The sequence below is a fragment of the Castanea sativa genome, chromosome 6, assembly GCF_040712315.1.
Source record: "Castanea sativa cultivar Marrone di Chiusa Pesio chromosome 6, ASM4071231v1".
In the NCBI taxonomy this organism is placed as follows: Eukaryota; Viridiplantae; Streptophyta; class Magnoliopsida; order Fagales; family Fagaceae; genus Castanea; species Castanea sativa.
Genome location: NC_134018.1, coordinates 56113736 through 56126477, shown reverse-complemented (window position 1 = coordinate 56126477; position 12742 = coordinate 56113736). Strand labels below are relative to the sequence as shown.

Genomic DNA, 12742 nt, shown 5'->3' with positions numbered 1-12742 from the left:
AATATATCGTACCGGTGGCCAAACCGGTATAGCCTCCGGTACGGTATTGACTTCCTTGCTTTAGATGATTGAGTTGAAATTTACTATATAAAAAAATTATTTTGTGTCATTTATTTTATTAATCTTGAATTGTAAAAATTTGTTAGTTCATGTTTTCTTTCTCCACATAGACTCTTAATTCAATCCCTAAAAGCATTGGTTTCAAAATTGCTTTCTTGATCATTAAAGGGAAAATTGTCATAAGTTTAATATAAAATAAATCATAGATGATTTTTCAAATTTCTAAGAAACTCAACTTCCATTATGATAGATGATTGAGTCAAAATGTACTAAAAGACATTTATTTTCTATATTTTCTTTTCATATTCTTGAATTGTAATATTTTTTATATATAATAAATTGTACAAGTTTGTTGTATTATAGTTTCTTGCCCTATTCATAAAATCCTAGTTTTGACGGTAAAAACATTGGTTTCTTAATTGGTACATGAACTAAACATAATTACGCCTAAATGAGATCGATTGGTCACCCCTACCTTTTTAATTAAAGGGTAAAAGAAAAAAAGAAAAAAGTTAGGAGACATTTCCAGCTGATTAATACTCTTTGAAGAAATTCATGTCTTTGTTTGCTGGTTGCTAACATTACATTCTAATGGCAGCTCAAAATCGTGGCTATTTTTTTTTTAAAGATAAAAATTGTAAGTGCACAATTGCACCTGGACCCAAAGATAATCACGGGCTCAGGCCCAATGAGCCTTAAACAATAAAATTTGTAGAGTGTAGGCTTCCAATCTAGGCTAGAGGTACTGAGAACTTGATAACAGGCTAAAAGTTACAAACACTTGTAAATAACAAATGATAATTGCAAATAGACCTCCTCGGACGTAAGCCGATGACTACTTCTATATTATTTCTCTTTCTCTCTTAGAAGTTACAATTCTTAATTTCTTTCTTTGTTACCGACCGCCCCCTTTCTCTGGCGTTCATCCCCCTTAAATACTTCTTTTCTGATGCTTTATCCACGTGTTGCTCCAACCCCCTCCCCCTAGATATTTCTTTTCTTAGTACCTTTGAATAGTGACCAGAAGTTTCAGTTCTACTGTTCAGGGGTCACTTCCCCATTAATGCGGCTAGGGAGGTAGGTGCAGAGTCTTTAATGTGGTGGTGGCAACCTTTTCTTTTGGTATTTTTCTAACACCGGTGTACCTCGAAGATTCAGGGTTTCCCCCTTTAACCATTAGTTTTTCCAGAGTTGTGCCTTGACCTTTATAATGAAACTCTGAGTTCCCTTGGATCTGTCCGAGGAGAAGCTCGCCCTTGGCTGTATCCTCGGAACCTCGGCATATGGGCCAATTCGCAGAGTTAACAAATTCTTAACTCTGGAGCAGGTCGGCCCTCCATGCTACAGTCCAAAGGCCCATATGCCCACTTGGGTCCTTTTACTCCCCACAAAAATGATCTGAATAATCATTAGTATTAGGTACAGTTACAATATATTAAGTTTTTCAATTAAATTTAAACACATAGTAAATTTGAATTTAATTTTTATTGAAAAAGATAACATTTTTTATATATTAAAACTTATGTACCTCAATTTTGCCCATATATTATTATGGCAAATTTGTTTGGCCTCGTATCATTTTCATGCCTTAACACTGACATTTTCATGCCTTACTAAGATTGAAGGTGATTATCGCACACCTTTGATGTGATAGTCACTTCACAAGTATAAGTATTTGTAGGGTGTGGAGAGCAAATGTCGTGATTTTAGTCTCTAGGAGAGAGTTTCACACATATATGCATTTAAATTAGGCTTAGCGTAAAATTATTATCTTGTAAAAAAAAAAGAAAAAAAAAAGGGAAAGGTGGGGGTGAGTTTGGGAAATAGCAAGTTTGGATTATTCAGCAAACTAATATAAATAATGATGATGATGCAAAATTTAGGTTAAGAAATGTTGACTTAAGGATTGCAATTATATCTCACTGGATCCAGATCTAGTGAGAATAGAAAATTTATTTTGTAGTACTTTTCCAACATATAGATGGCCCGCAATCCAAAACCCATATTCACAAGAGCACAGAGCACCAATTGCTATGTAAAGCTTGGATGAGTCTATGATACTAAGGGTCCATTTGGATAGAATTTATTATTGAAAACTGAAAACACGGTAGCAAAATAATTTTTAAATATATGAATAGTGCCATAGGACCTATTTTTAATGAAAAAGTTACTGAAGTTTGTGGGATCTATAAATATTGCATGGGTGCACTGTTCACGGGAGAATAATCAAAAGCTGCGGCTTAAAAAAAAAAAAAGAAAGAGAAAACGGAACACAAAATGCAAAACGCCATATCCAAACATATACTAAAAGTCAGCCAAAATTTAGTTGGACTTGGACCACCAGGAAATTGATCAGCACTTTCTTCACTAACTTTTGGTTGGGAGGAAATTTCTCATCACCTACAAGGAACTAGCTCCGGTTCATCAAGGGCCCTTTGTGCTATCAAATCTTACTCAATTGTCCATTTTGGGGACTTGCTAGGCCTTTTATTTGAGAAGAGGCGAGGATATATCATTCTCCTCATGGCATATGCTATAGGTTTTATTTTGTTCCTATTTCAGATGCAGTAGCTTACACTTAGATTTGACTTTTTGGGGGTTTATATCTCTAAAATTTTTTCAATTAGATTAATATTTTTAAAGTCCTTCATTAGGTTTCACGCCCCTTATATGTTTGTTATGTATGGAGATTTTATTTCAATTCAATGTTGTTTAATATCTAATTCGAAACTCATTTATTTAGTAAATTTTTAGACAAGCAAAATAATCCAAAGATTATCTTAAGATTTATCAAGCAATATAACGTTGTAAGAGTTTCTAATATTTCCAATGAATATATTCAGGATTTAATTGGTTGGAAAAGTTAGCTTCAAAGAGGTTTGGAGCCAAACTTTATCTATTATGATAAAAAAAAAAGAAAAAAAAAGAAGAAGCATTGTTAGAGCATATATTGAACCATGCTATATCCTAAACAGAAAAATCTTTTTGAAGCCAATAGAACTTGAAGATTCCTTAATCTATCAAGTCTTTTCTCAACCATCATAAATCTGATTTTAGCTAGTGTAATTGAGAAATGTCCCTCTAATGTTTGTGACAATCCCTTGCAAACCAACAGTATTTCTCTTGAAACATATTATCACCAAGAACTAGTATTGGCTTCCAAGAAGCACCAGAAACACATTGATTCTTCATTAAAGAGCCCGTATTGATACGAGACTTAACAGTGGCATATCCTTATTACATCACAAATCCTAGACAGAGAACATAAGCCAAAGGGGAAGTGCATGAACATTAGAGAGCCAAAATTTTTGATAAGTCTATAGAAACAGATTGTCTTCAATTAAAAAGGTGTCACTTCATTCTTGGCGAAGAAGAGGCCAGAAGGACCTCCACTTGGAAGCAGTGCTAACCTTAGAACTCTTTTAGCACTTTCTTCCGCTGTTAAGAGGCCAAGGTGGAAGTTTATGTCTGTATTGACATAGCCAGGGCAAAGGCAATTTATGCAGAAAGATGGGTATTTCTTGGCCAGAATCCTTGTGTAGGCATTCAAAACTGCTTTGGAGACTATATAAGCAGATGTATAAGCAGGCCAACCTTTTGCTTCCAAGGAACCCTCCTTAAAATCTTTTAGAAACTCACTTAATACCTCATCCAATTTTTCTTCTGTAAGGCTTTCAGCATCAGTTAACACTCCTTGAGCCCATTCATTTGGTATCTCCTGGAACAACATTGGAAGCAAAATAGAGTTTAATTTTTTAATGGGAGAATGATTCAAAATTTGATGTTAAAAAAAGAACTCCATATCTATAGGGAGTGGTTCATATAATTCCATGAATGCTATTTTGAGAGAATACCAATTTCTTTTTGAAAGAAAAACAATGAGTTAAGCAGTATAGAAACAGATTATGTCCAGTTATGCATGATTTTCATCTCAAAGTATCCACTACATTAACAATAGTAATTTATTCACTTTAGCAACAACCAATATCAGCAATACCATTTTTAAAGTTATTAATGTGTTGATGATTTGTAATCCAAATGACACTCTTCACATTGAGGGAAACCATGGTGAAACAATAACTGTATTTCAAACCAAATTTTTAACTGGTACAAGACTTGATGGAGCTTTTCATCAGGGTGACTAAAATATGCAAATGATGCTTTCTGATACCTTTAGCATCCCCAAGGAGGATGAAACATTGACAATCGTTGGTGAATGAGATAACTGGAGGAGGGTATTAAGTGCTTCAACCATTCTTTTGGCACCATAATAGTTTGTTTCCAGACATTCTTCAGTTAACTTGTACGTTTGAGTCACCATTGTATTCCAAGTGATTTCTCCTTCTTCCTGCATTGATGAGGAAAAAAAAAAAAAATTCCTCTTGGAAGTTAAACATCCCATACTTTGAAGGCTATATTTGATAGGAAGCTGTTGATTGACTATTTTCCTTGTAATGCCTAACTCCACAACTCCATACATAACAAGAACAGATTTCATCCTTCTAATCAAATTTTATTTGGAGAATGCTACAGGCATGTCATATTTTTAAAAAGCCCACCAATAAATGGCTAAATATAGCAAGATCTTATCAGAAGCACAAGGAATTTGGTAAAGCAGCCGAGAAGCTAAACAAACTGTATCTACATTTGACTTAATAACCTTCCCTTTAAGAATGCAAATAGTTATATCAAACTAAAATAGTCCTTGACGCAACTTAATAGGTGCTAGAATGATTTCAAATAGAATACTGGAAAGAAATAGAGGAATGTATGGCATTGAAACTTGAAAGGTCACAAGAAACTTCTTTCTTTAGTAAATTGTTTGTCTTTTTTTGGAAATTTCTCTAGAATAACCACTTACAACCTCCAACGGCCTTTGGCTGAGGAAAAATGAATATTTAAGCAGCCCCATATTAGTGATAAGATTTCTCCTTAACTTTGTTAAAAGTTACATTAACAATGGTACCCATAATTTTACGTTAACAATGGTGACCTAAAAGCAGGTTTCTCTTCCTCAAATTTGAATATAATTGCAAACCGTTAGTTTGTGGTAACGAAATAAATCAAATATAAAGAGCTTACATTAAAAGCTGAAGTCCTTATAGTATCAGTATCTCCAGTGGCTCCAAGAATCCCTGCATTATTCACCTGCACATTATTCCATCATTTCCAATCTTTCATTTCTATAAATTTAAATAAGAAAACAGAATTGTGATCTAGATTTCATATATGTCCTTTCAATAATAACTAACCATAGTTATGCTTCCAATTTTCAGTTGTAAGTACATAAGAAGAGTCTATAATAGCAGTAGTTTATTACATTTCTTTAAATTTTTTACAAGTTAAATTCCTAAACTGCTTTTTATTTCTAGAATTGAAAAATCATTATAAGAAAAAGTTGGAACTTGTTGAAGCCAACATGGGTACATTCTCATGTTCTCTACACACATGAAAAGTTAGATTATTTTGGTCATGTTTTGCCATCTGCAACCAGAGAATGTATTTCATGCATTTGACTTGTGCATTCTCGCTCTTATGACATGTGGGTCCAACACAACTATGAGGCCCACACATTGTGAGAAGGAGGATTCATTATATTCAATGCATGAGCTATTTATTGCTGGAAATGAGATCTAGGAGTTGATGATGGTGCAAAGAAGTATTTAACAAGGCAATATAAATTAGGAGTAATGCTACCTGCATAATTATTTTACAATATTTTTACAAACCGCTGATGTGACAAATTCTTATTAATTTTAATATGAGTCCATCAGTATCACATTTATGTTTACCAATGTTTATTTGAAAATTACTAAGTTGAAATTTGTAAAAATATTGTAAAATAATTTACCGTAAATTAGAGGAAGGAGATTCAGGATACTACAAACAGCCTCCTACAATTATTATAAAAAATTTGGGAGATACTTCAATGAAGATAAGAGAGGGAGAAAATATCCAAATCTTTGGACCATGTCATGTCATGCAGTCATGGTAGCTAAACAAGTTAGAATAAATATACACCAAATCTGGTTTTGATGAAATCTAAAGCAAGTCTAACACAAACCAATATATAAACAGAAAATATTCCAAGAAACTGAATTAGGATGAGATATCAAGCTTTCCAAAAGTGGCTTTGATGAAATCTGCTAGGGAAGCAATACTAGCAGGGTCAGTGACATCAAGCTGATGAAAAAGCACAAGGTCAGAGAGGCCAGACTCTTTGAGCTTGTCAACAGCTTCAAGACCCCTTTTCTCATCTCTTGATGTTAACACCACCGTGACCCCATTCAAAGCCAACTGCCTACATGTTTCAAACCCAATCCCCTTGTTTCCCCCTGTAACTACTGCATACCTGAAAAAACATGATCCCAATATTTGATATTATTATTTTTTAAAAAAGCTATGGGTGTCATACTGTTATACATATGGTTAGAGGCTGTGATGTGAAGTGTAAAATGAAAAGAAAAAAAAATCAGCATATACCTCTTTGTTGCTGCTGCCATTGAAGATGAACTAGGGACTTTTTGAGAAGTAAGAGAATGACAAACTGAAATGTTATATATATTGCCCGTTTGGATCCACGTCAAAGCTGCGTGTCATGTTTGCATTTACTTCTTCTTTTCTTGTTCCTTTTTTGATTCACACGTAACAACTTTTAGGAGACAATGCATCGTTCATGTAGACAGTGCATTGTTCATGTACTGTTTGTTCACGTGTACTGTTTATCAGAAAAAAATATTAAAAATGAATCTTACGATACTATTTACATATTTAAAAATTATTTTGCTACAATATTTTCAATTTTTAATAATAAGTTTTATCCAAAGGAATCAGTACTGATTTTTTTTTAAGGATTTTTTTTTTTGATAGTAAATTAGCTACTATCAATTAGTCTCTGTCATATATAATATACTAAGGTATCTATTACTCTTCTGTCAAATCCCGCAACAAGGGGCCAAATAATGTTTTTAAACTCCCGTCTGTCTACGCCAGGAAATTCAATTGTCCTTTTTATATTTAATTATTTATATATTAATTAAATTAATATTATTTATATATTTTTATATTAAATATATTTCATTTAAAATTTACTTTTCTTGTCTTTTGAAATGCAAATTAATTAATTAAATTTTTGCGTTCAAGTTATTCTAACATCTCATTTTTAATTGATAATATAGCTAATCTACTAGTTAATCTTTATTGGGATATTGTTAAGCTTAGATATGATTTTATTAACATCTCATTTTGTGTTGTATTTTGTTTATTACTAATAACAAATTTATCTATCCATTCTTTTTTAGACTTAATTAATTTTTCTTCTTTTTTTCTTTTTTTAAGTTTTTCATATATAGAAGCATATTTTCTAGTAGACATTTTTAATCAAACAATATTTACAGATAAAATAAACACTATCTATAATATATTTATAATGACCGGAATAAAAAATAACTTTCAAGTGTAGAGCAATAAAACCTGATGTATATAAAAAGTACTATTGTAGTTTCGCTAAATAATAACAAGTATCTAGCAATCTCAACCTGCATAAATAAAAACATATTTATTATATTAGTCAATGAATTAACACTAATAGAAAGTATATATATTCTAAATACCCATTTTGGTACCGGAATGTACAAGAAAAAAATTGTGCTACAATGTGTGTGGTATTCTTCATTCACACATGTATAATGTTTTATTTTATTTTTTCTTTTAGTTACACGTTTTTGTTTTTTGGATTGAAGTTTCTTTTTTTTCTTGCTTTATGATGATGCCAAAAAATCGTCAGTGAGTCGCAGTCCTTACGTGCTCTAGACAGAACCTACGAAATAGAAACAAAGAAGACCTTACAGAGAGTATCGGTGTGGTACAGACCAAATACCCTCCAAATGTTAAGTTAGAGAGAATTTCTACAACTCTAGAGTGCCAGAGTTGGGAAAATTAAGCATACCTTGATTTGTGAGGGCTTTGAGGTTTTTATAGTAGTGTAGAGCTGACCTTCGTTTTTTGGTGGAGAAGGTCTTTCCTTGTAGGGAAGATTCTCATTAATACATGTATTTTGCGGGATCTTTTCCTTGTAGAGATTCCTTTGATTAGGGTTAATCGTGGGATACAAGATATTTCCTTGCATAGATGTTCGTGGACATCAAGCTAAGTTACGCTGGACCCGTCGGCCTCTTCACCTCGTCAGTCAATTGCCTAGTCCGAAGGCTTCCCGTCGGCTTTATGGAGAAGCTCGTTGGGTACCGTGGGGTTGTCAACTTCATGGCATTGTCGCTTTGGATCCCCATCTACTTATGGGAAGCTGATAGGTCCATGGAAACTGTCGACTTCCTTGTGTCATGCCTTGAACGAGAACACCCTTAATAGCTGCCCCCTACTTCATGGCTTCGTCAGCTCCAACTGACGGGTCATGGAGTGCAATCATTAACTGCAATTTATTTATTAATTTTTTTGGAAAATTGGGCGTCATTAATTGCCCTTGAGCAGCCTTTATTAAATGCTAGGAGACACATGGCACTAGCCGGTTGGCCTCATTTCTAATCAAAAGCGTCGCTTCGTTTCTTGTGCTTCTTTGCCCTATAAATAGTCCCTTACCTCCTCCCATTTCACCTTATTTCATTTTTGAGAGCCATAAGAGAAACAAAGCTATCGCACCGTCGTCCAAGCCACTTGTTACTTGCCGCAGTCACTCCTCAATGGGACCGTTGCTTTCAATTCTTCCTTCTTTTTGTAATTTCTCTTCTTTTTGCTTTTATTTATACTTTTGCAACCCGTCCCTCTTTTTATGTTTTTAGACTCGTCAAGATAGGTTCTTAGAAAAATACCTCCGTCGCTTGTAGGTGGATAGATGTCAGATAGGGAAGCGACGAGTGAACTATCATTGTTAGTCCGTGAGGGTGTGGGCTACGATGAGGTCTTTCTGTTAAGGCGCGAGCCTGGGGAAGATTCTCCTCGATCCCTAGAAAGGGAGCCGTCCACCTAGTCCTTAAGTGATGAAAATGAGGAGGAGGATGAGGGAGACGTTGAGGGAGATGACGAGGGAGAAGAGGATGAAGAGGACGGGGAGGATGGTGAGGATGACGAGGGAACCCCTTCTGAAGGAGGAGATCTAGGGGGTCAGAAGGATGGTGGTGCTCATCCCTTCATTCTTCCTGCAATATGGACAGTCAATGACTTTTACCCGACGATATCCAGCAAGGTGTTCAACGTCCTTCAAGACCGTTACCAAATCTTGGAACACAGCCCTATCCGTCTACCCAGGAAGTTTGAAAAGTGTTATTCTAGGAAGACCGCAGACGTGGGCATGTACGATGCCATGTTTGCTGCAGGGCTGAGGCTGCCACTAACGGAATTACATCGTCAGTTGGCCAACTATTTGGGCTTATCCATCAGCTAAATAACTCCTAATGCTTGGAGAATATTCATTGGAACTGAAGTAATTTGGGGTCAACTTAATGGTGGGAACTGTCGGCTTACCCTCGATGAATTCTTCTATTGCTATAGACCGCAGCACATCTCCTCATCCCAAGGAATCTATGACTTCCTAGCGAGGAAAATGTCGTTCAGGCTAGTGTCGGACATGCCTGATTCAAATAGAAATTGGAAGAATAGACATTTCTTTGTCCTAGGGACAGATTAGGTGTGCAGACAGGGAGGAGTGGGACAGCATGCCCCACGATTTTGACAATACTTGGGGTATTGTAAGGGATTCAAGTGTGACACTGTCTGCATTTTTTTACCCCTTCTTTATTCATTTGCCATGAATTTAACGTTGTCTGTTTTTCTCTCCTTTCAGCTCGGGTCCGTCCACAGATAATCGACGACTAGGATGCTTTCATTCGTCATGTGCTAGAGATCCCTTTAAGCCAAAGGAAGTGGAAAGACCTCGTCATTTTAGACACCCTTCACGCATACTGCCGTGGTCCTGAATTGTCAGCTGAAGCTCGTCGACTACACGCTTTTTCCCGTTAGCGTAAGTTGTGAATTCCTTATCTTTATCCCGCCATCTGTCTTTTCCTTTTCTAACATCCGTCCTTCTTCTAAACAGAGATGGAAACTGGGAGATAGAGGGCGTTGGTGAGGGAAGCTGCTGCGGCACGCAAGCAGAAAGAGAAAGGTAGGTCCTTGGTGTCAACCTCTAAGGTTGTCACTAAGGGGGCCTCAAAAAGAAAAAATGAAGGTAAAGACGACTGTCCACATAAGAAGGGGCCGGGCACCCCCGTTGGTGATAAGAAATCGAAACAGTCGTCACCTCCTAAACCCAGCTACGGAGTTGGCAAAGGGCGGATGACAGGGAAGGGTCCCGTTGCTCAAGGAGCCATCCGCCATTTGCAAACACACAAGGAATACACTGTCGAGATGGTTGATTCAATCATCAAGGAGACGGATTTGGACCCTTGTGCTGATTAGACGACTGAGGACTTAGGGGCGTCGGGTCTCTTTGACTTATCTAGGGTATGTCTCTCTCAAACCATGTTCTTATGTGCTACTTGTCCATTCTTTTACTGATAGATGTCTTGATCTTAGGTGTTGGTGCATATAAAGGCGCTTCAAGATAGGCGCTTCAAGATAGGCGCGTGGCCTAAGAGGGGGTGATCCGTCGGTATCGAAAGCGTCAGGAGATTGAAAACAAGGAGCGGGACCAGTATAAGGAGGCCTTCCGTACTCTCATTGAGGAGCTGACGTCCGTAAGTGCTAAGTTAAAGGAGGAGTCCTGTCTAGAGGAAGAAGCGGAGAAGGTGAAGGCAGGTTTGGCGATGGAGTTGTCAACCCTCCGTGAACAGATGGATAAGGCCAAGGCTGACGCCGTGGCGGAGTTTAGGGCTTCCCAAACCTTTATTGATTCATGCGGCATCTACTATGGTGACGAATTTGAGGACTACTTAAAGCAAGTCGGGTCTGTCTACCCAGACCTTGACTTATCCAAGATCACTCTTGACGATCCAGTGTCAACGACTCCTCGGGGTGGTGACATTGTTAATGAAGAGTCTGATGATTCCATTCATACAGAGGAGCAGGGCCCGAAAGATGACAGTGTGATTATTGCTTAACCTGTTCCTACAAGCATTGTCGCTCCTTTGGTCCTATTTGCTGAGGACCCTTCTGCCTAGAATGTTGTGGACCCGTCTGCTTTGGACGCTCCTTTGGTCCCATCTGCTGAGGACTTTTGCCCAGAATGTTGTGAAACCGTCTGCTTTGGACGCTCCTCCATGTTAGTCTTTTTTAAATTTTCTAATTTATATGTATTCTTTCTTATTTTCAGACAATGGCAAGTGCCATTTTGTCTTTTGGGCTTTATTGTAAACACTTTGCCTTTTATGGGCTTGTATTTATTGTCTTTTTATTATATTCGTCGCTTTCATTTTCTATTTGCTGTTTGAACATGCTTTTACCATATTCGTCAGTATTGGTGGTTTTCTGCCAAGACTTGGTAGAATTTTCAAGACCAAGCACCCGTTAGTGCCCTTGGTCATTTGCCCACTTAGCAAATTAGGATTTGGTGTAGCTTTCAAGGGCAGTTACCTCGGCAGTATTCAGGGCCGTCTGTCTACCCCATAGGTAAGACTTAGAATATTTTTGAGGGCCAGATATCGGTCAGTATCTATGGCCGTCTGTCCACCCCATAGATAGGACTTAGAATATTTTTGAGGACCAAGTACCTGTCAGTATCTGTGTTCATCCATCCACCCCGTAGGTAGGACTTAGAATATTTTTGAGGACCAGATACCCATCGGTATCCGTAGCCATTCGTTCGCCCCATAGGTAGGACTTAGAATATTTTTGAGGACTAGGTACCTGTCACTTTTTAGTAAGGATATTCCATGTTGACTGCAGTCTGTCCACTTTATAAGTCAGGCTTTGTAAATTTTCAAGGTATACATGGTCCGTCCACTAAAAGACAGACGTACCTAGTGTATATTTGCTCATAGTGTTGCTGAATAACTCCTTTTATTATGGTAAAACAAATGCATAAATCACATACTGTTTTGAAAAAATAAAAACTGCCCATTGCGCTAAAAGTATTGATAAAAATAACTAAGGAGAAATAAACTAGAAATGAGGAGTGGTGGTCTGTATGTCACCATCTACTGGTAGTACTTCTTTAGGTGCTCTGTGTTCCACGAATGATGCAACTTTTTTCCGTCGAGTGTTTCTAGGTGATAGGTGCCTTTCCTTTGCCACGAAGTGATTCTGTAGGATCCTTCCTAGTTGGGTCCTAGCTTCTCTTAGGAAGGATCTCTTGTAGCACCCGTCACCTTCCTCAGGACGAGGTCTCCAACTTGAAAGTCCCGGGGTCTGACTTTGGAATTGTAGTGCTTAGCCATGAGGTCTTGGTATCATGCTAACCTTTGTTCGGTTGTTGCTCTGACCTCGTCCACTAGGTCCAGCTGTAGGCGCATGGCTTCGTCGTTCCTACTCTCATCATGATTCTCCACCCTGTAGCTTGTGAGTCCGACCTCAGCAAGGATAACGGCCTTGCTTTTGTATGCAAGTCAGAAAGGTGTTTCCCCCGTTGGTGTCCTTGTTATCGTCCTGTATGCCCATAGTACACTTGGTAGCTCGTCTGGCCATATACCCTTTGCCCCCTCGAGCCGAGTCTTGGTGATTTTGAGCAAGGATCGGTTCGTGACCTCAACTTGTCCATTGGCCTGAAGGTGGGCGGGTGAGAAGTTGTGATTCT

The 12742-nt window shown here is 37.4% G+C and overlaps 1 protein-coding gene across 1 annotated transcript; it reads right to left on the bottom strand.

The window, feature by feature from the left end:
* Positions 1-3042: 3042 nt before the first annotated feature.
* LOC142640552 (short-chain dehydrogenase/reductase 1-like) lies at positions 3043-6652 on the bottom strand. Its single transcript, XM_075814694.1, has 5 exons — positions 6544-6652; positions 6169-6412; positions 5143-5211; positions 4232-4408; positions 3043-3778 (listed from the first exon to the last, which is right to left on the bottom strand). The coding sequence occupies exons 1-5, from the start codon at positions 6561-6563 to the stop codon at positions 3401-3403; spliced, it is 888 nt and encodes a 295-aa protein (XP_075670809.1). The 5' UTR covers positions 6564-6652; the 3' UTR covers positions 3043-3400.
* Between the last annotated feature and the right edge of the window lie 6090 nt (positions 6653-12742).

Coding starts and splice junctions, on each gene's coding strand:
- LOC142640552 (XM_075814694.1), bottom strand. CDS start 6,563: ATGGCAGCAGCAACAAAGAG. Junction 6,413..6,543: donor ATGGCAGCAGCAACAAAGAG/GTATATGCTGAT, acceptor ATGTTTTTTCAG/GTATGCAGTAGTTACAGGGG. Junction 3,779..4,231: donor CCTCCTTGGGGATGCTAAAG/GTATCAGAAAGC, acceptor ATGTTGTTCCAG/GAGATACCAAATGAATGGGC.